Source organism: Nyctereutes procyonoides, unplaced genomic scaffold, assembly GCF_905146905.1.
Source record: "Nyctereutes procyonoides isolate TBG_1078 unplaced genomic scaffold, NYPRO_anot_genome, whole genome shotgun sequence".
Lineage (NCBI taxonomy): Eukaryota > Metazoa > Chordata > Mammalia > Carnivora > Canidae > Nyctereutes > Nyctereutes procyonoides.
This window is the reverse complement of record NW_026575133.1, coordinates 41,853,598-41,876,525: the sequence shown is the minus strand read 5'-3', so window position 1 is coordinate 41,876,525 and position 22,928 is coordinate 41,853,598. Positions and strand designations below refer to the sequence as shown.

General features: G+C 54.0%; 1 protein-coding gene across 6 annotated transcripts in view; it reads left to right on the top strand.

The window, feature by feature from the left end:
- Positions 1 to 11,337, top strand: part of ARMC9 (armadillo repeat containing 9) — a 156,616-nt gene extending 145,279 nt beyond the window's left edge. For 3 of the 6 annotated variants that reach the window (XM_055300398.1, XM_055300397.1, XM_055300399.1), the window contains one exon: positions 5,061 to 11,337. In XM_055300398.1, coding sequence (XP_055156373.1) covers positions 5,061 to 5,295 — 235 coding nt within the window. In that variant the 3' untranslated portion in view covers positions 5,296 to 11,337. The remainder of the gene's footprint in view (positions 1 to 5,060) is intronic. The other 3 variants (XR_008661216.1, XR_008661217.1, XM_055300400.1) reach the window with 3 other exon arrangements.
- Positions 11,338 to 22,928: the final 11,591 nt, after the last annotated feature.

Below are 22,928 nucleotides of genomic sequence, written 5' to 3'. Positions count from 1 at the left end.
GCCCCGTGCAGGCTCTCGAAGTCGCTGGTGGATGACCCGGGAGAAGGGGAGAGACAGTGGCTCCACGATGACTCAGGCCTGGGGAACATTCGTCCCTCGGCTCGCCCCAGCTCCTGTCTCTCCCTCTCCCTCTGTCTCCGTCCCTAGAGGACAGCCCCTGCCCCAGAAGACTGCCGGGTGGGCGCCGCCTGACTGCTGGCTTCCCATGGAAGGCTCTGGAGCGGCGGGTCTGGGGAAACGGTAGACCCAGCGATACTCTCATCGCTTGACCCCAGCTAGGAGGTGCCTCAAAGATAGCGAGGCTCCAGCGCAGCTGCACCCGCTTCCAACCGCCGCCTGGCTGTGCAGCTGCCTCCCTGGAAGCCACGAGAAAAAGCTTCAGACCCCGAAGTCCCCCCCGCACCCCCAAGTGTTCCTGTTCTCTTTTCTCTCTGCTCCTTAGAGTCCTTGGCTTCAGGAGCGGGGTGGCGGGGCGGGGGGAGCACACCGTTAACCCGCCGGCCCATCTGCTGGACGGTGCCCCCCGGGCCGAGGACCCCGGGGAGTGGGCTCCTGGGGTCAGTGCCTTGCCCCTGCGCACACCCGCCAGGCCCAGGCCAGATCAGATCGGAAGCAGTGTCGGGGCACCTGTCCCACCGCAGACAGGGTATGACTCTTTGGCAAGTCTCATGGCTTTTAGAAAGTGAAGAAGAGAGAGCGTTTACATCCGTCTCCATGGGCGCTTTATCCCCCTCACATCTGTCCCCAAGGGACACGTGACAGCGCCTGATGACACATAGGTGCCTCCAGCTCAAAGTAACTAGACACTAAGAACAAGGACGTCAGGGGAATGAGGCCAGGAGCCCTGCGTGTCCCTGTGCGCACGAGCACACGCACACACACACACACTCGCGTGCACGGTTGACAATCTGTGCATTTGCCTGCGTCCCGTGTGTGGTCACCCCACGCCTCGCCCCCTCTGCACTGTTAGGGCGCAGGTGCAACCTCCGTGGTGGTGCCCGAGAGCCCGTGGCGGGCCCTGAGGAGCGGAGACCGCTGAGGGGGATCGGACCTTCGTGCCCACAGCGACGCGGGGTCCTCGGCCCCCGGGAAGGCGCCGCTGTGAGATTATGACTCAGCAGCATTCCAAACACGAGCAAAGATTAAATATCGCCAGGAGCCTTTGCTGGCTCTCCCCTCCCGCACAATGCTCCCATTGATGAGCCCGGATCACCTCCGTGGGCAGGCCCCGGGAATGGATAATTGTCCATCTCGCGGGCCACCCCCCACTCTCCACGTAGTGAAGTTTGCCCAGGGCTCGGCACCACGCTGCCCGTGGCGGTTTACGCTCCCGCAGTCACAGGTCGCTGCGTCCTGACTCTCCTGCCCACGCACTTCTCCTGCCCTGCCCTAATCTGGCCTCATCACCATTTCTTGGCCCCGGCTCCCCGCTGCTCAGACTGCTGGGCTCCCCACTCGAGGGTCCTGGAGGCCGCGCTGAGCCTCCACCTCTGCCTCCCACGGTGTCCCTCCCCCGCAGGGCCTTGAAGCCATCCCCCTCGCAGAGGTCAGTGACAGCGGCCAGCATCCTCAGTCAACACCACCACCTCCCGCAGCAGCGCCCAGTGTGGTTGGGGCCCGGCCAAGCCAAGCGATGGCTCTTTGGTGCCCTGCCAAGGGCGGCCTTCTCCAGTGCCGGAGGAGGGGCCGGAGGGGCCCCCTTGTCTGAGGATGCTCTTCTCACCAGCAACCACACTGCTGTGGGCAAACAAGTGCCCTTTGGCCTCGTGCCCTGGGGCAAAGAGGAGGCTAGTGTAAGGCCTGTTAGGGTTCTCCAGAGAAAGAGAACCAACGGGAGGGGAGGTGGGGATGGGCAGGAGGGGTTATTTTAAGGATTTGGCTCACGTGATTGCAGAGGCTGGGTGAGGGTACCCCTACAGGGTAGCCCAGCAGGCCAGAGCCCCAGGGGAGAGTTGCGGTTGGAGTCCAAAGGCCGTCTGCTGGCACAGTTCCTTCCTGCTCAGAGATCAATCTTTGTCTGCTTGTGCCTTCAACTGACTGGACGAGGCCCACCCAGGCTATAGAGGGCAATCTACTTTGCTCAAAATCCACCTATTTAAGTGTTAATCTCATCCAAAAAAAAAACACCACAGAAATATCCAGAATAATGTTTGACCAAATATTTAGGCATCCAGTAAAGATACATAAAATGAACACACACCTAAGAGTTTTCATACCCATTAACAAATTGCTCTCCAAAAGGACGGGGCCCTTTTCTGGTTGCACTGGGGTTGGGGGATTACAGATTCCTGGCCCTGGGACCCAGACCTTTTCTCCCTTCACTCCTCGCCAACTCAGCTCAGCGTCCCCGATCCCCAAAACCTCATCTTGCTGCTTTGGCTTTAAGGTCCCCTTCAGCAAAGCAGGCCTGCCATCCTGGCCTCCCTGTCCTGCGACCGCGTGATGGACATCCCCGGGTAACCCAGGAAGACCTGCCCGTGTTCTCCGAGTAGTTTGCACTAGTTTCTCTTGGTTGTGCCTTCTTAAAATGTAGTAGGGCTACATTTTAAATGGTCAAGATGATAATTTTTTTTCTCTTGGAATTACTTTTTAAAATTTAAATTCAATTAATTAACATACAATGTGTTATTAGTTTCAGAGGTAGAGGTCAGTGGTTCATCAGTCTTATATAACACCCAGTGCTCATGGCATCGCGTGCCCTCCTTTATGTCCATCCCCCAGTAATCCCATCGCCCCACCCACCTCCCCTCCAGTGACCCTCAGTTCATTTTCTATGGTTAAGAGTCTCTTGTGGTTTGTCTCCATCTCTGATTTTCTCTTGTTTTATTTCTCCCTCCCTTCCCTAGGTTCCTCTGTTTTGTCTCATAAATTCCACATATGAGTGAGATCATATGATAATTGTCTTCCTCTAACTCATTTCACTTAGCATAATACCCTCTAGTTCCATCCACGTCATTGCAAATGGCAAGACTTCATTTTTTGATGCTAAGTGGTATTCCATTATGTGGGTGTGTGTATATATATATATATATATATATATATATATCACAGATGGTCATTTTTATATCTATTTTACCACAATTTAAAAATAATCAATGCTATAACAATAATCAATCAATCCATCAAAGATTTCTTGCCTAAAGTATGGGTAGTTTTTATGCCAGTCTTCTCTTAAATTTGAATTTGAAAATTTTTCCGGTGTTTTTTATTTTTCTAAAGATTAAAGTATTCTCACTGTAAAAAAAAGAAAGAAAAAGAAAGAGGGGCCTATGGGAATATAGAAGTGAATCAAATAAATTCTAGTTTCCTCCCAAGTCCCACTCCCCAGAACCAGAACCCCCATTTATGGGGCCCACAATTGACCTCAGGGCACAGCCTCCCTTGCAGAATCATCACAGCTGTCCTGTAGATATTTTACAGGTGGGGAAACTGAGGTTTCTCCATTGTCAGCAAACTTGCTTACCTTCAATCACCTGCAGCAGAGCAGGACGGAGGGTCTGGGCCCTTCCAGGGAGCATACCCCCCTGGCCTCCCCAACCCCTACCTGCCTATGCTCCCACCCCCGTGTGCACAGGTACATGCACACTCTCCCCATTGTTCATCAAGGGGAGCCTCACTTTCCAAGCTCACATAGTGTTTGCTGTGCACCGACCATGTGAAGCCCACAGGCCAAGACACCCACTCAGGAAAGGGAAGACAGATCTGCCACGTACAGAGCATGTGCCAGGCAGGTAGCTGAGCTGATCTGTATGTTAGCTCATTCAGTGATGATGACAGCCTGGGACTCTGGTCTTCAGAGTTATGGTCAGGAAAATGGGTACACAGGTAGCAAGGACCCCAGAAGTCAAGGTAGGAGCAAGGTGTGTACGTGTACACAGCTCTATGATAGCCAGAGAGCAAAGAGCTGGGTGGTTTACGGGGGGATCCCCAAACCCAGCAGGGTGGCTGGGAGGTCACAGAGCCTGGCCCCCTCCCAGGATTTTTTTTTTAAGAGTTAATTTATTTATTCATGAGAGACATGGAGAGAGAGGCAGAGTCATAGGCAGAGGGAGAAGCAGGCTGCCTGCGGGGAGCCCGATGCAGGACTCCATCCCAGGACCCCGGGATCACGCCCTGAGCAGAAGGCAGATACTCAACTGAGCCACTCAGGTGCCCCCCACTCCCAGGACTTCTTGTCCAACAGCCCCGAGCTGAGGGTGCTGGCTCCGGGACTCCTCCACCACCTCTCTGTGAGGCTGCTCCCTGGGGCTGTGGTCCAGATGGCATCTGGAGGATGTCTGGCTGTAAGATTCCCCTGGGCTCTAATCTTGGCCTCACAACTTGTTTGTCATGTTTGTGAGCGTGGCAAAGTTCACAAACTTGGGGCCTCAGTTTCTACATCTGAGAAATGGGGTTGTGATGCCTGCCAGACTCTCTGGGCCTTCCCTGGCCACCGCACCTAAAACTAGTGTCCTCTCGCTGCTGCAACAGATTACTGCACATGGAGTGACCCGAACACCACAGATGTGTTAGAACCTTATGGTCCTGTAGGTTAGAAGTCCCACACAGCTCTCACCAGGCTGCAGTCCCAGGGTCCCGGGATCAATCCCCTCGTCGGGCTCCCTGCTCAGTGGAGAGCCTGCTTCTCCCTCTGCCCTCCATCTAGTCATGCTCGCTCTCTCTCTCTCTTGCTCACTCACTCTCTCTCAAATAAATAAATAAGATCTTTTACAAAAATAAAAGGTGCCAGGGAGTAGGATGTGGACAGAATGGGGGGGGAACCATTCCTCTGCCAGCCACACCTCCCTGGGCCATCCTAACACTTCGATATTCCCCCAAGCTCCCTGTCTCCCTTCGCTTCAGCTCCTCCTTAGCATTTATTTCTTTTTTATTCTCTACCTCCTCCCCTGGAGTGTGAGCTCCGTGGGGGCAAGGATGTATGCCTCCAGGTGCCCGGCTCTACCCCAGCCCCACCCGAGCCCAGGAAGGACAGTGCCTGCCCAGAGGGGAAATTCTTTCCTTCCTCCTGCAACTCCTAACCATGCAGTAGCTGTGACCCTAGGTTGCACGTCTTGTTCCAGGGAATTTACATCCGCCTTCACCTGCAAGGCCCGGACCCCCAGCACCCCGGAGATCCTGGACCTGAACCTTCCCAAGGCCAGGGCATCAGCCCTGACCCCTCAGCTCTCTTCATGCGGCCCCCAGCAGGCCAGCCGCCCCAGCTCCATGATGTCCTCCACGAGGGGCCCACAGAGTAAGTCAGACCAGAGGGAAGAACATCGTGCTCTCTGCGCCCAGCGGGCTGCAGGGAAATAGGGAAAAGGCCGCGTCCCCTCCCTGCAGGACCAGAGCCGCGGCCGGTGTCCCCTTCTGCCCTAGAGACCAGTTCTTCACTAATCTTTCTATCTATGCAACTGCCATGGGCCTCAGGGGCTCAGGCACAACCTGGCAGACAGACCAGCCAGGCAGTGCTCAGAGTTAAGATCCCCCCACTTCTGTGGGACTTGTGTGGTGGGCCCTGAAACCTGGCCCTGGCTCCTGGTGGGAGGCAGCGATGCAGGCAGCCTGGAAATCAAGCTGAAGCACATGCCTTGGAGGGGGTGTCACTAGAGGGACGAGGCTGGGGTGGGCCCAAGGTGCCCCCCTCTGCCATTGTGGTCACTGTAAAGACCACTTCCTCCCTCTATCCCCTGCTAGGCTTGGCCAGTTGACCACGCCCCGCCCCTCCCCAGCTGAGCCTGGACCTTTCTAAGGCGGCTTAACTAAAACTAAGGGAGGGACACCTGGCTGGCAAAGTCAGTGGAGCCCGCGACTCTTGATCTCAAGGCTGTAGGTGGGAGCCCCATGTTGGGTGCAGAGATTGCTTAAAAAATAAGATCTTTAAAAATAAATAAACAAAAAATAAAGGGAAGCAGAACAAAAGAATGTCAAGCAATAGAAAACCCGTCCCCTACCAGGATGTCTGCGTTTCTGCGACTCCTGCCCCCTCGCTTCCTGCCAGAGCCCTGGGCGCTCCGGCCAGCCAAGGCCCCGGGGCTGGCATGTGGTTAATGGGCCGAGGCTGGAAGGCGCGCCGGGCCCCGTCACCTCCAGGGCCCATCTGCCGGGTGCGGAGCCCCAGCCCCGTGTCCCCCCAGCAGCGCAGGTCTAGCAGCTTCCTCAGCCGGGCCCACAGGAAACCCCTGCTAACCCCGGGAAGGCCTGGCCGAGGAGAGGGGGGCAGCCCCGCGCGGGGAGAGCTCAGCCTGCAGCAGCCTCGTGTCCTGGGGCCTCGACAAACAACAAAGCTGTTGCCAGCAAAGCTCACGGAGGGCCGCACGCCGAGCGGCCTGCTTCCTGTGAGGGAAGAGCATGGCCACGTGAGCCGTGCCCCGGCCCGGAGCAGGTGACCCGGGAGGGACGGTCCTCTGTGTTCTGTTCGCACGGAGCCAATTGAAAGAAGGGCTTGTATGGGACAGAGGGGACTCTGTGCGGCGCTGCCGCGGGGCTGGCCGCGCGCTCTGGCTTTTTCTTCTCCAGGCAGCCAGTCTCACAGAAAGTGAGGGTGGCTTCGTCGCCAGTGTCCCCATCCCGTTGCCCGAGGACCCGCCAGCTTCCCCGTCTCGGCCCGCCGGCGGCTGCAGGTGACAGATGTGGAAAGACGTGGTCTGCGAGCCGCCAAGTGGCTTCAGGAACCGAGGCGAGGCCCCCGCGATGCAGGCCCCTGTCCCTGCGCCTCCGGCCCTGCGCCTCGCACAGGGGACCGCAGCCGGGTGGCCGGGGCGAGCCCAGGCAGCGGCCCCTCGTCTCGGGAGCCCGTGCGGAGGGGCGGGGGCCCTGGCCTCGCTGGAAACCAGCGCTCGTCTCCGTCCAGCTAGGAGAAGACTGAAGGGATTTAGAATAGCAAGGGAGACTCATTCTCCAGCCATATTCCCGAGCAACAAATTTGATAATTTTGTCCTCTTTTGAAATCTGGTAAGAATATGATATAGTCCCGTATATAGCCTGGAACATACAGCCGTTCCTAATCTTCTGCACACGTGTTTTCTTTAAAACCTCATAGCGTTGACCAGTGTAACACCCCCCGCCCCCCGCCCCCCGCCTTTAGACTATACCCACAATGGTTCCCCTGGCAAAATGACTGGACCCTGCCGGGGAGGACTGTGCTGGCCCCTTGTGGAGGGGTGACACCAGAGCCCATGTCTTAGGACAAAGGTGAGAACTTTGCCTGCCGAGCCAGCAAATGTCACCCAAGCTAGGAGCAAGATCTGACCTCTCCTAAAATATGACTGTGGAAATAAAAGTAATCAATTTTTTTAAATTTTTATTTATGTATTTATTCATGAGAGACAGAGAGAGAGGGAGGCAGAGACACAGACAGAGAAGCAGGCTCCATGCAGGGAGCCCGACGTGGGACTCGATCCCAGGACTCCAGGATCAGGCTCTGGACTGAAGGCGGCGCTAAACCGCTGAGCGACTCGGGCTGCCCAAAGTAATCAATATAGATAGTACGTTGGGGGGGGGTATAAAATCGCGCAGTATACCCCAGGCACGCACTCCATCCGCCCTGGCGATGCCCTTAGTGAAGACGTTTCTGGGGTCCCGCTTGGCCTACACAGAGGATAAGCATCGGCCTCCTCACTCCTCAAGAGAGCGAGCAGAGGAGGCAAACAGAAGGTCAGAGCAGGCAAGTCCCAGGTTATCCCCGAGTTCCCCGTAAACTCGTCACCGGCTGGGGTCCTGCCTTCATTTTGCGAGTTCTTGGCAGTGGCTCGAGCCCGGGCACGTTAGAACTCTGCGACTGCGTGACTGGCCCAGAGGCCGCATCCAGACTCTGGTGCTGTGCGCGCCCCGGCGCTGCTCGGGAGAAGGCTGTGGAGGGCAAGGCTCGCCCGCCTCCTGGGAATGTCCACCTCAGGGACTGTCCAGCTCCCCACGTGGAGGCATTAAGAGGAAACACCGCCGTCAGTCACGAGTACTATAGATAAGGACAGACACGAAAGCAGAGCCTGGGTCCCTGAAATGGGGTCACTGCGGTGAGACCTCGGAAAGTGGCTGCGGATGAACGGTGGGCAGCGTAATGGAAAAATCTCTCCCGTTCTCCCCAGGAAATCCACTCCCCTTCAGATTCCTCAGATGCCGCTGACTGGCACGGCCTTCCCCCTGCCTTGGTGTGGGAGCAGCCCCGTCTCCAGAAATCCAGAAGAGTCATCGGGATCCCCCTCCCCCGGCCTTCTCCACGGTGTAAAGGCAACTGCTGTTTCTCCCTCAGACCCACAGATGAGCTAAAGTCTGGTTTGTAAACGTCTGACAATTTGGGAAAAGAAAAGACAGTCTTTGAGAGATTTGGCCTGTATCCAAATCCGGGAGAAACTGCACTGGAGTCAGCAGGTGCAGCCAGGGCGGGTCTCTGGGGAAAGTAAACACCGTCGGGCCTGGGCACCACGCCCTGGGAGACTCCTCTCACCCCCACACCCGTCCACAACCCGAGCTGCTGGCTGGCAGGAGCCCTGGTGAGATCCCAACAACTTCACAGATATCCCAGCCGTCCGCCGGCCTCCCCCGGGTGGCTGGGGTCGGACTCGAACACGACCTGTGAGGGAAAGAATCCAGGACACGAATAAAGCCAGACGGTCTCAAAGGTCACCTGGACATGTGGTCACACAACTGGCTCCTGGGATGTGCCCATGAAACCCCCCAGGGAGCCACGGTGGAGACGCTGAGGACATCCTGAGGCTGGTAGGCCTTCAGGAAGATTCCTTCTTCCCACGGAAGCTGACCCCAGCGCTCCGGCTGCCCGGCCCCCTAATTTCTCCTGAGTCATACTGGATCTTGTTCCGGTTCATTCGCAGTACGGTGTAAATGTCTGACAACAGCTTAAATCATGACCCTTGGTGGGAATATAATAGACACATAGAGGTTTGGGATCTAATCAGATACCGGGGCTCAATCACTCAGTAGTTTGGGAAGGATTTAGCCCACATCAAAAGCACTAAAATAAAAAACAAATGCACAAATAAGATTAATGCAAAAATTCCGTGACAAAAAAATCAGACTTCTTAATAAAAACAAGCTCTGACCCTGGGGTTCTATGATCATACCCTTGCTTGCTACATCCTGATCCCAGCCCCAATTCCAACAAAACTTTTTTTTTTTTTTTTTTTTACGGAAAAGGGCAGCCAGCTCATAAGCCATAGTTTTCTGATTTTTTTTAATATTGCATTAAAATATTGTTTATCTTGGTTGCTGAGTTTTGGGGTGCCACCTTACGCTTTGTGTGCAAGGTGAACGCCTCACTTGCCTTACCCTTATCCCTGCCGGGACCTGGGGCATCCTCCTGGGCCCTCCCCGGTGCCGGTAGCACAGCCTCGTGGCTGGACGGCGGGCCTTCCTGCCCGCTGGACCACCTTCATCTCTCCAGATACTTTGCGTGGTGCGTTGGGCTAAGGGGTGGTTCACTTTGCACATAACAAACTACCCCCAAACGTAGCGACTTGGAACAAATATTTATTAGCTTTACAGTTAGTGGGTCGGCGATGGGGCGGGGCTCAGACAGGCAGTTCTGTTGGGTTTGGCTGGACCCGGATGCGTGTCTGCAGTCAGAGGGCAGTAAGGGCCTGGGTCCAAGTTCTGGAGGCCTCTCATCCTGCACCAAGCTCACCTGGGCTCCTTCCCCGGTGGTCTCGGCGCCCCAACTTCTCTAAGAGACACGAAGCCCAGGCGCTGCTCGAGTTTCTACCTGCACCGTGTTTCCTCTTCTCCCATCAGCCAAAGCAGGTCACACCACCAAAGCCAAAGTCTGCGTGCAGAGGTGAGGCAGCAGGGAAACCCAACCAACCCGGGGCACGACCCAGACGACGTGCCACGTAGGAGGCATCCAGAACTTACCTCGCGGCTCGGGCCCAGATCTTCCGGGGCTGTTTTTTCCATTTTGATTCAGTTCGGCAAACATCCTGTGGGGCTGCTCTGTGTTGGGATGTGGGGTGTTGTGATTCTGTTGAATTTACATTTGTTCCGGGGGGGCCTCCCACAGCGGAGCAGGTGAAGTAGGGAAGACCGTCACTCACGGGCCCTCACGCCTCGAGAGGCCGCAAGGGGAGCCACGGCAGGCGGCGTGTGAGCAGCTCCCGGGCCGTCTGCCTTTGGTAGGGCTGGTGGGTGGAGTGTTTCTAGGGTCCCTGGGTGAAGGCCGGGCTGGTCAGTCCAAACCAAAAAGAGCAGGGGGCAGGGAGGGGGCAGTGAGCTCCGGGAGGTGAACAGGGGTCTTCTCTAAGGGCCGTTCCAGGTGCCCGAGTGAAGCGAGGGGCAGACGTCCAGGAGGAAGGTCGTGAGGTCGAGAGGAAGTCAGGCCTCACACAACCCACATAGAGTGGCCCCTGGTGAAGGCGACAGTGAGGACCAAGGGTCTGGCTGGGATCTCAGAGGAGAGGACTTGAGAAGTAAGAACCTGTGGGCAGATCGAGGGGTGAGAGAAAGAAGAGGGGCTGGTGCAGGGGACCCTCTGGGAGGAGGACAGGCGACACACGCTCCAGGACCCAGGGAGGAAAGGAGGGCGTGCGGGCAGTCACTGCTGTCAGAGCTGGAGGACACGGGGGAGAGGCTGGCTGCTGAGGCCACCGTCCAGAGAGCTGTACCCCGCAGGTGAGGATTGGAGGTCAGTCTGGTGCCGGGAGAGGCCGTGAAGACCCCGGGGGTCCGTGGGGAACAACCTGGAGGGGGAAGTGGGGGCAAGATGACAGCCCAAGCTCCCAGAGGGGAGGCCGCCGCCAAGGCCACGGGGCAGCGATCTTGAGGGGTGCTGGGGAGCAGGGGTTCCTCTGGGCAGGAGGCGGCGGTGTCCCCGAGCCAGCGTGTGCCCACTCACAAGAGCTGATCCCTAAGTTAAACATAACCATTAACAAACCTTAAATTTATATATAAACTTACAATTAAATAAATTCTATTTTTAAAGGGTAATAAATACTCAAAACATCCCTTCTGAGTTATTTTACTGCGTTGACTATTGCCTATGTCGTGGAGGTTATTTACATGTTGTAGCTCGGTGGGGGAAATAGGACATAATCGTGGCTCCTGGGCCTCTCTTCCCAACTCTATCTTCAGTGATATCATTCTGGTCGCTGGGGACTGGCCGTGCTGGGAATATCTACACCCCAGAAACCAGAAACAGCGCCTCCCAGGGCTTCTCCCCTCCCCCTACCCAGAATGCTGGTGGTTAAGCATTTGCCAGCACACCAATGGCAGGAGCGTGCAGAAAAGTGCAGCCTGAGGCCGAATGTTGGATGGAGGGACGCCTGGGTGGCTCAGCGGTTGAGCATCTGCCTTTGGCCCAAGACGTGATCCTGGAGTCTCAGGACTGAGTCCCACACCGGGCTCCCTGCGTCCCCCTCTGCCTGTGTCTCTGCCTCTCTCTCTCTGTGTCTCTCATGAATAAATAAATAAAATCTTAGAAAAAAAAAAAAGAATGTTGGATGGACCTACGACTGTACAGGTGACTGGGAAACAACAGGGTAGGGGGTGCCCCCAAAGGGTGGCATGTGTGTGGGGCAAGTGGCAGCTGCTCCAGAAGCCTCCGTCCACACCTGTTTCGACAGCCTGGGATCCCTGGTGTTGGCCCAACGTGCATCACTTCACTTCCAGGCCCTCACCTCACCTGAAGCAGCCTGGACAGAGCCTGCTCCTGGGTGAGGTGATCAGTGAGGGTGGCATCTGGTTACCCTGGGGTGTGCCGCTCGGTATCCTGCTGCCACTCACACTTCCACTACCTGCGTTACCCAGAAGTGAGCCCACCCACCTGCTTAGACACGGCGGGGCTCTGTCTACCAGCCACCAGTGGCCGTCACCACTCCCTGGGAGTGAGACCTCACCGAGGAGACAGCTAGACTCCTAGAACTTTGTGTTCTGGTCAGGGTGGGAGCACTGACAACGCGGAAAAGAGATAAGCGGGGGACCCTCCTCACACTGGCAGGTCCCCGGGCAGGGCCCGGGCTGGGCCCGGGCTGGCCTTGAACTCAGGCTTTTCTAGGGAAAAGCCAGGCAGAGAGCCCCAGCAACTTAATAGGTCCAGAAGGGCAGAGCCTTGGGTTTATTGGGAACACTGGGCTTATGAGCAGAAGGCAGGGCATCGAGCCTGGATTCAGTGCCTGAGTCTAAGGCAGGAAGAACAAAGGCAACAGTGGCTGGGGTGTGAGGTGAGGGGCACCAGCACCATTCCCAAAAGCCAGTCTTCGGGGGGCCCACCAGGAGAGCACCGTGATCATAGGGCTTGCAGGGCCTCAGAGGAGCTCCCGGGCCCTGTGGCCTGAGGATCCATTCATGGCCTGGTATGGGGGTCCCAGCTGGAGCTGGCATTGGGGGCCTCCTGGTGGGTCACTTCAGGGGGAAGCCTGCTTCTGTGCCCAGAGCATCACTAACAGGCTTCCGGGTGGCCCAAGGCAGAGGGGCCAGAGGCGAGGGGAGTACTAGCAATGGGCTCAGGGGACAGTGGGGACAAACCCTGGACAGGGAATCAGTGGCCACAGGCCTCCTTCTGCGAACGGCATGGAGTGGCCAGCAGGTGGAAAAACACAAAAGCCAGGCAAAAGAGGAGTGGGTTTCTGAGCTTCTGTGGGACCGTCCCAAGGGAACACCTGGAAACAGTGAGGGAGGCGGGGACCCGGCTGTCGCTGGCCTGTCCTGGAACCCCAAGGACACGAGCTCCCCCTTCACAGGAGGCTGGGCCAGCCCCTCCTCTGAGACAGCACCTGGGCGACCAGATGACTGGGTGTTGTCAGGTGGCTGCAGGGGAGGGGGTGAGTGGTGGGATGGTGCTTTCATCACCCCAACTTCAGGGACAATCTACTACTAGGAAAAGTGTGGAGCTGCAGCAGGTCGGAGGGCCCGGCCCCGAGGCTGCAGAGGCCACGTCCTAGGACGCCCGCCGCCCTGCCACCCGGAGGTGGGCTTTAAGGCGCCACCGCACCCTGCGGGCCCCATCCGTGGGGACCACTGTGCAGGGCCTAGGACTCCGCGGCAATCAGACCCCAGGGTGCTGCCCTGGGAGCCCGAGCTGACCTCCCTCCGAGGGGAGCATAAAGTCCCATCCGCGGCCCGCACCGCCTCCCTGGCCACCCGGGTCTGGCAGGGCAGGAGGCGGACTTGAGCCTCCAGCCTGAAACAGGAGCCCCTTCCTTCTTGCTGGCGAAGCTGAAATTTTGGTGCCAGCGGCCACGTCCCCATCTGCAGAGAATGAGGTGCCACCCAGGAAGGAGCAGAGGCGACGCTGGCCGGGCGGCGTCCGGGGTTACACTTCTCTCCAGCCACACCCTCACCTTTTCTGCTTATCTGAACCAATAAATCCCCACCTTCCCCCCTCCCCCTAGTGACTTTTGAAGTTAGAGGTCAGTAGCCACCAAAAGATTCGAGGGTGAAACAGTGGCCGTCGCTTCCCTTTCGGGTTGTGGGCCACACGGGCCGATATTCCTTCCAAAGCCCCCTTGAACCAGCGGCTGAGCACAAGCGTAGCTCCAGCTCCGAACCTGTGTGCGGTGCAATCCCCCCTCCCACCCCCACGTGCTCCCCAGTCCCCCCTGCCAGCAGGAAGCGTCAGCGCAGCGGCTCCTCCTCTGGTCCTTCCCGGGAACCCTGTGTCCCTGGATCCCTTCGGATTCTTGAGCCACGAGCCTCACGAAGTTCCAGACCCGTCCCTCCTCCTCTCTTGGAGAGAACAACTTTCCACCTTGGTTGTTATTGCAAAATGCTGAGGGGCCCCTCTGTGATGCGTGTGAAATAAGGCTTAGAGGGGACAAGGGAGGTGACCTCGAGATCGGGTCGGGGTGCGGGGGAGTGAGCAGTGGCAGTAGAGGCGGGATACGTGGGCATGGGCGCTGCTGCAGTGCCTGCAGGTGGTCAGATCCGCCCTGGGCTCTGCTGGGGGCCCTGGCTCCCCCCACAGCCTGTGTCATGAGAGTCGGGGTCCCTGCCAGGATTCTGAGGTCACCAAGAGGCAGGAGCACCTGCCGGCCAAACAGATGAGACCAAGAAGTTCAAGGTCATGGTTCACAGTTAAATACAACCTCTCAGAAACTGGCCCAGGCACCAACTATACCACCATCTCTTCCCTACACAGTGGTGAGACCGATAAAAAAAAAAATCTTAGGGCCAGAATGGGAGCCCCCCTGCCTGCTGACTAAGTGGGGGCCAGCAGGTGCTGCAATCCGCCCCTCCTGGAACAGCTCTGGCTTCTCCCCCGGCACCCTGGAGCGGGTGCCCCGCGCCCCTACACCCCCTGCCCTCGTTCAAGCCCTGTTCGGTCAGCTACTGCGCCATCAGATCCAGGACTGGGTTTTCTTTTCTCCTTTGTTGGTTCTCTCTCTCTCTCTCTCTCTCTCTCTCTCTCTCTCTCTCAACAATTTACTTATTTATTTACTTATCTATTTATTTGACAGAGAGAGCGCGTGCACTAGCAGGCAGAGCCACAGGCAGAGGCAGAGGGAGAAGCAGGCCCCCCGTGGAGCAGGGCGCCCGATGCGGGACACAATCCGGGACCCCGTGATCATGACCTGAGCCGAAGGCAGACGCTTAACCGACTGAGCCACCCAGACACGCCCCCCCTCCCTTTGTTGGTTCTCTAACGCCTCTAACCAGGGACTCCCCACCTGAAGTGACCGGGTTAAGGAAAGATCCTGGGTCCCAGTCTCCAGAATCCTGGGTCCCCTGGCTCTCTGCTCCTTGCCCCTCACCCCATCCGCTCACTGACCTGCTTCCTTCTAGCCCCTCTGCTCCCATCTACCCAGGGCTCCCCTCCAGTCCCCAATCAGATGACAGTTCTTGAAGGGAGGGCCCCAGGGACTGCACAGATAGACAAGAGGGTCTAAGTAGAGAGGAGGGGGGCCTCCTAGCCTGTGTTCTCCTCCTCTCTGGGTGCCTCTGGCTCCATTAAATCTTGGAAGAGAGACGTCATCCTGTGTAAGGGCAGCCTCAGACTGGGACCACTGTGCTTCAGAACGCTAGCCCACGATGGGGCAAAAGTGCCTTGACATAAACCCAGAGGGAAGCTTCCAGGCAAAGGAAAAATTATTCCATTGGGGTATCCTTTCCCCATTTTGATGGGAAGAGCAGGACGGGGTAGGAGGATGAGGATGTGGCCTCCCGTGGCCCTGAGACTCCTCTGGAAGTGGACCCACAGGGAGCCCAAGGCTGTTCAGACAGATGTCCGCCCATGCGGAATAGGGTGGAAAGGGGGCCCAAGGCCAGCTCTCCCTGTCCCACTGAAAGCTTCCTTGGTCAGGCAGGCCTGGATGTGGGGATGTCACCTGCCCAAGCAGGCTCACGTCAGAGGGGGCAGGGAAGGCAGCGCCACACTCCTGGTTTGCCCCGTCCAGAGACTGCACACGGCCTGGCCTCATCCCTTCCAAAATCCAAAGCTCGCACCCTGACGACAGCCAGGAGGCTCCGCAGGTGGACAGCTGCCCACAGCCCAGACACCTTTTCGGTTGCAGGTGCCCCTGTGTCTGCACCCAGCTCCCTTGGCAATGCCGGAGTGGTGGAGTGGTGGAGAGGCACCCCAGGGCCCGTCTCGCCCACTCTTCTTCCCTCAACTGCCTCACCTGGTGCCTTGAACTCTGTCTACTTCTCACCTCTCAGCACCAGACAGGATCGTATGGTTCCTTATCCCTGGCCCGGGGATGGCCTTCCACAGTGACCGGAGCAGCCTGGGGTCCCCAGCGGGGCCTGTATCCCCCTGCATCTGGGTGACCACTTTCTGGGCAGAGTTCTGGTTTCTGAGATGCTGCCTTGGGGAGGGGGGAGAGGGAAGCAAGACCAGCAGCCAGGCGATGGAGGGGATGGGGGATGTGGGGACCGAGTGGACCCCAGGCTGAGATCGGAGAGGCCCCACATCTTCAGGGAAGGCTCTGCAGGCCCCTGGGGCGTCAGGGTGGCCCCCAGGAAACACACAGTCAGGTTCCTCATGGCTGCAGCTCCTGCTGCGGTGGCCCTTACCTGCCTAGGCCCCCTTACCTGCCCTTCCCCACCCCCACGCCCATTCCTCCTTGGACCCCTGCTGAGACATTAACTCCCAGGACAATTTTCCTGTCCCCCCTCTGTCCCTGCTTCCCAAGATCCTTCAGCATCCCGTCACAGCACAGGCACACTCTGGGGTCCTTGGCCGTGAGCTCCAAGAGGGTAGGGAGGGCCGGGGCTGCTCCCCACAATGTCCTGTCCCGGCCAGTGTGGGCGTCACCTGGGTACCAGAGCTTTGGGTCTCAATTCAGGCCTCTGTCCTGAGCACCGCCCCCAACTCCTGGCTGCAGCCACTGCTGGGTGTCCACTGCCTTCCTGCAAGCCACAGATTCCCTCGGGGAGCCTGTGCAAACCTGATTTCTCATTCCTTCCAACAGCTTTCCTGAGGTATCACTCGGGGCGCCTGGCTGGCTCAGTCGATATAGCGTGCAACTCTCCATCTCAGGGCTGTGACTCCAAGCTCCAGGTTGGGCATGGAGCCTACTTAAAAAAAAAAAAGCAATCAAAAAACAGCAGCTTTCCTGAGATAGCACTATTTACTGAGGTATCACTAAAAGGTACAAGGCGATAAGCTTTGATAGATGTGAGCACCCATAAAACCAACACAGGCAACAGAGTAAGCAACCCAGCACCTCCAACAATCTCCGTGCCCTCTTGTAATCTCCCCCCTGTGCCTCGTCAGGCAACTTACGTTTCTGTCATTGCAGATCTGTTTGCATTTCTAGAGTTTTATATATATATAATATAATCCCACAGTACGTATCCCTTTTTGTCTGGCTTCTTTCACTCAGTGTGATTAGTTTGAGATTATCTCTGTGTAACAGCTAGTAACTTAGCCCTTTTTATTACTGAGTAGAATTGCATTGGATAGATAGGCCACCCCTGGTGTCTCCTACAAATAAATGCTGTAAACTTTCACGTGTAAGTGTTCACACGGATGTATCTCTCTTTGGGAAATACTTGAGAATGGAACAGCGGGGTCACGTGTAGGTATATGTTTAACTTATTAAGCAACTGTCCAACTGGGGCGGGGGGCTGGCTGGCTCAGTCGATTAAGCATCTGACTCCTGATCTCAACTCAGGTCTTTTTTTTTTTAATTTTTATTTATTTATGATAGTCACACACACACAGAGAGAGAGAAAGAGAGGCAGAGACACAGGCAGAGGGAGAAGCAGGCTCCATGCACTGGGAGCCCGACGTGGAATTCGATCCCGGGTCTCCAGGATCGCGCCCTGGGCCAAAGGCAGGCGCCAAACCGCTGTGCCACCCAGGGATCCCCTCAGCTCAGGTCTTGATCTCACAATCAGGAATTCAAGATCCACACTGAGCTCCATGCTCTGCATTGGGCTCTACGCTAGGCACAGAGCCCATTTAAAAAAAAGGGGGGGGGGAGAAAAGAAACTGTCCAACTGTTGTTCAAAGTTGGCGCCCCCACATACACTCCCACCACCGTGGTACAGGAGTTCTAGCTGCTTCACGTCCTCCGCAACACTCGATACAGCCAGTCTTGCTAATTCAGACAACCTATTCAATGTGTCTCTCCATGACCCTCGTTCATAGCTCCCGAATGACTGATGGTGTTGAACTTCTTTCATGTGATCGCTTGCCACCTGTAGACCTCCCCTGGCGAGAAGTCCATTCCAATCTTTTGCTCATTTTTGATTCCGAGTCCTCTGTTTTCTAATAATCACATTGCAGAGTTCTCTCTCTGTGCTCGACATGCAAGCTCTTTGTCAGAAACCAGCTTTGCAAAAAGTTGCTTCCAGTCTATGGCTTGTCTGTTCAATTCTTTTCCAAATGTCTTTCAAAGAGCAGAAGTTAAGTTTGATGACGTCAACTTATCAATTTTTTCCTTTTATGGACCCTGCTTTTGGTGGTGCAGCTAAGAAATGTTCATTCCCATTCCAGCACCTGGCAGCCAGCCCGTATGCCCTTGTTGCTCAATCAGTGCTCGTGAAAAGCAGAGCCAGGAAGGGGAAAGGACGGCAGGCTGAGGAACCTCTACCTAGAGGTAGATTCCAGAAAATGTGGTTCCAGAGAGCTGCTAAGGACCCACTGGGAACAACAAAAAATGTTGATGGTGCCTTGAGATTTTTCTAGAAGGAACTGAGAGGGAGCAACGTGCCGCCAAAGGAGGGCAGCCTGGGGCAGAGAAGCTGGCAACTTAGAGGCTCAGATGCCAATGCCCCCCACCATTCAGTGAAAACCCTCACTCCTTCCTTCCTTCCCTGCCTCCTTTCCTTCTTCCACTCCTTCCCTTTCCTCCTTCCTACTTCCTTCTGCCTCCTCTTTGTTTCTTTCTCATCTGTCTGTGAGTTAGCTTTACATCACCGTTGAGAACTCCTTGCATATTTCCTTTGCCTCATTTCTTTCCTTGGGCCTTCCTGTTTTTTCTATCTGGGTAATCTCTGCATGCAATAAAACACCAGCCTTTCTGTCCTGTTGCTACAAATCTTCCTCTGAATCATGATTGCCTATGTTTTCCCCCTCAGCTTTATTGAGATATAATTGACCATGGTAAAATTATAAGATATTTAAAATGTACATCATTGGGGTGCCTGGGTGGCTCAGTCAGTTAAGCAATCCAACTCTTGGTTTCAGCTCAAGTCATGATCTCAGGATCATAAGATCAAGCCTCGCATTGGGCTCCATGCTGAGCGTAGAGCCTGCTTAAGAGTCTCTCTCTCCCTCTGCCCCCACCCCTCCTCCCAGCTCACATTCTCTCTCTCTAAATAAAAAATAAATAGACTGGCTCAGTGGTTGAGCTGGTGTGATCCCGGGTCTGGGGATCGAGTCCCGCTTTGGGCTCCCTGCATGGAGCCTGCTTCTCCCTCTGTCTGTGTCTCTGCCTCTCTCTGTGTGTGTCTCTCATGAATAAATAAAATCTTACAATAAACTAATTAATTAATAATAAATAATGGTGATTTCATATAGATAGACATTGTGAAAGGCTTCCCCTCCATCTAGTGAGTTAACACATCCATCAGCTCACACATTTATCTTTCTTTTGGTGAGAATGTTTAGATTCTACTATCTTAGCAAATTTCAAGTACACACTACAGTGTTACCTACAATCATCACCATGTCATACATTAGATCCTCAGACCTTATTCATCTTATAGCTCAAAGTTTGTACCCCTTTACCAACCTCTGCCTGTTTCCTCCACTCCCCAGGCCTTGGAAACTTTTCTGTTTCTGAGTTTGACTTTTTTTTTTTTTTTTTTTTTTTTAAGAATTCACCTATTAAGTGACACCATACAGTATTTGTCTTTCTCTGTCTGGCTTATTTCACTTAGTGCAATACCCTCAAATTCCACCCATGTTGTCACAAATGGCAGGATGTCCTACTTCAACATGGCTGAATAATATTCCATTGTATACATATACAACATCTTCTTTATCCGCTTATCAGCTGATGGACACTTAGGTTGTTTCCATATCTTAGCTATTGTACATAATGCTGTAATGAACATGGGCATGCATCTCTCTCTTTGATATCCTATTTTTATTTCCTTTGAATATATAACCAGAAGTGGGATTGCTGAATCACATCATAGTTCCATGTTTAATTTTTTTAACCTTCTATTTTATTTATTTATTTATTTATTTATTTATTTATTTATTTATTTATTTATTTATTAATCTCTGTGCCCTACATGGGGCTCAAACTCATGATCCCAAGATCAAGAGTCACATGCTCCACCTACTGAGCCAGCCAGGAGCCCCCATATTATTTTCGTAGTAGCTATGCCAATTTACATCCCTACCCAACTGCACAAGGGTTTCCTTTTCTTCAAATCCTCACCAGTACTTGTTATCTCTTGCTTTTGATGATAGCCATTCTAACAGGTATGAGGTGGTTTTGATTTTCCCTTCCCTGATGACTAGTGATGTTGACCACCTTTTCATGTACCTGTTGGACATTTGGATGTCTTCATTAGGGAAATGTCTATTCAGTTCCTTTGCCCAATTTTTAATCAGATTATTTGCTATTGAGTTGTATGAGTTCTTTATATATTTTGGATATTAACCTATTATCAGATATATAATTTGCAAATATTTTCCCCTATTCTGTAGGTTGCCTGTTAAATGTTTGATGGTTTCCTTTGCTGTGTAGAAGCTCTTCAGTAGATGTAGTCCTTTTTTGTTTAATTTTCTTTTGTTGCCTTTTCTTTGGAGTTAAGTCCCCCCAAAATCCCCAAAATTTCCCAGACTAATGTTGAGAAGGTTACCCCCTACATTTTCTTCTGGAAGTTTTATGATTGCAGGTTATAATTCATTCAAGTATTTAATCCATTTTGGGTGGGTTTTTCTTTAAGATTTTATTTATTTATTCATGAGAAACACACACACACACAGAGAGAGAGAGAGAGAGAGAGAGAGAGAGAGAGGCAGAGACACAGGCAGAGGGAGAAGCAGGCTCTACCCAGGGAGCCCAACGTTGGACTCGATCCCGGGTCTCCAGGATCAGGCCCTGGGCGGAAGGTGGCGCTAAACCACTGAGCCCCGTGGGCTGCCCTTTTAATCCATTTTGAGTTGACTTTGGATATAGTGTAAGATGAGGGTCCAGTTTCATTCTTTTGCATATGGATGTTCGTCTTCCCCAACACCATTTATTGAAGAGATTATCCTTTCCTCGTTGTATATTCTTGGTTCTTTTATTATAAAGTAATTGACCATATGTATGTGGGTTTATTTCCAGACTCTGTTTTGTTCCATTGAGCTGGGTGTCTGTTTTTATGCCAGTACCATGCTTTTTTGATTACTATCACTTTGTGGTGTAGTTTGAAATCAGGAAGGGTGATGCCTTCAGCTTTGACCTTCTTTCTCAAGATTGCTTTGGCATTTCAGGGTCTTTTATAGTTCCATACAAATTTTGGTGTTATTTTTCCTATTTCTGTGAAAAACATCATTGGAATTTTGATAGTAGAGCCCTTAGAGTGGGGGCCGGGAGGATAGCCAGTTAAGAACTCTTTCTTTGGGGTCCCTGGGTGGTGCAGCGGGTTAGCAACTGCCTTTGGCCCAGGGCACAATCCTGGAGACCCGGGATCGAATCCCACATCGGGCTCCCGGTGCATGGAGCCTGCTTCTCCCTCTGCCTGTGTCTCTAAAGAACTCTTTCTTTGTTTGCTATGGCCTGGTGGGTCTCAGGAACACAAGTCCTATAGGCTTTCAGAACTAGGTATTTCCATCCTTCAAGTAGAAGTCTTAAAAGCTGGGTGCTAGATATTGGGTCAAACCACTTGGCTCCTCAGGGAGGAGTTGGAGATGTGAGTTCCTTCTTAATTGCATGTCATTGCGTTGGGGGCCAGGTATATGATGAGAGTGTGTCTCAGACCTTCTTACCTTTCCAATGTAGATATTTTGTTATTCTCCTGACGTGTAGGTAATTGCTCAGCTAGTTTCTCAACTTCCTTCAGAGAAGATTGCTTGTGTGTAGCTGGAGAGTCAGTTCATCCATGGAGAAGGTGAGTTCAGGAGTCTCTTATGTTGCCATCTTGGACCAGAACCACCTCTGTGTCTTTTGACCCTGACAGCCTTTACAAGCTTTGACCAAGCCATGTAGAAAGTATTCAAACAAGTCATTTCTCCCTGGCTCCTACGCATTGGTTTTCTCTTCGTTGACCTCAGCTCTGCTGTGGGGAAGGGAGGGATCCAGCTTGGTAAGGAAGAGGAAGGGGCAGAGCCAGGCCACCCTTCTAGAAGAACTCCCTCAAGCCTGTACAGTATGTGAGGTCCAAGAGGACCTGTCCCTCCCACCCTCTTTGCTGTCCTCAAGCCTTTGCTGTGGCGGCGATCTCAAGTCCTAGGTGATGCCTCCTACCCGCCTTGAGGACAGGCTATTGGGAGAAACAGTGAAGGAGTAGTTTAACAGTAATGGCATTAGTTAGTTGGAGACAAAAAACACCAACAAAAAATTATTGGCACCTGTAACCAAATCAGGGGAGGTGGTGTCACACTAGTTCTTAGGTCCCACCTTACCTTCCCTATGCTCTAACAAAATGACCACCAACTTAGTGGCTTGAAACAACTTAGATTTATTCTCTGGAGATCAGAAGCCTGGGTTGGCTCAGCTAATTTCACTGCTCAGAATCTTACAAGGTCAAAATCAAGGTGCTGGCCAGTTGGGCTCTTACTGGGTGCTTCTGGGGGAAAATCTGCTTCTAAGCTCATTCCGACTGGGGGCAGAATGTAGTTCCTTGTGTTTGCGGGACTGAGATCCTCACATCCTTGCTGGCTGTCCGCGGGAGGCTGCCCTTGGCTCCCGGAGACCTTGCTCTGGTCTCTGGGGTACAAATGGCTCCCTAGATTTCAGAGCCAGTGAAGGCATGCCAAATCCCTCTTGAGCCTGGAATCTCCCCGACTTTCCTTTCTGCTCTATCTCTTCTGCTTTCGGCTAAAGAAGGTTCTCTGTGTTCAAGGGCTCTTGTGATTAGATTGGGCCCACCTGGGTAATCCAGGCTAGCCATCCTAGTTCAAGGTCTCTAACCTTAGTTACATCTGTATCCTTTTTCCTGTAACCTACCATAGTCACAAGTTCTGGGGATTAGGGCATGGATATCTTTGGGGGGGGGTCTATTTTGCTGACCACAAGGCTTCTGATGACTCTGGCCCCATTCAGACTCTGTTTCTGTTTTGCTCTGTGTGTTGTTTCATTCTCTCCCACTGCAGAGTGAAGGGGCATGGGGCACATGTGACACATATGCCCAATATGATGAGTTGCACCCTCAAAATCCCCATGGTCAGAGGGGAAAAGTGTGTCCCTCTCCTAGTTCCACTTTGAAACTCCCCAGGGAAAAGCCCTAGTTGACCCAATGCAGGTCATGGGCCTATCCCTTGGACTGAGCCCACTCTTGGCGCAATAGGACGCATCGGGGACTGGGACTGGCCCAGCCTGGTTGAGAACCCACCCCAAAACTAAAGAGGGGATGTCCGTTACCAAATGAAAGGAAGTGTGCTGGGTATAAAA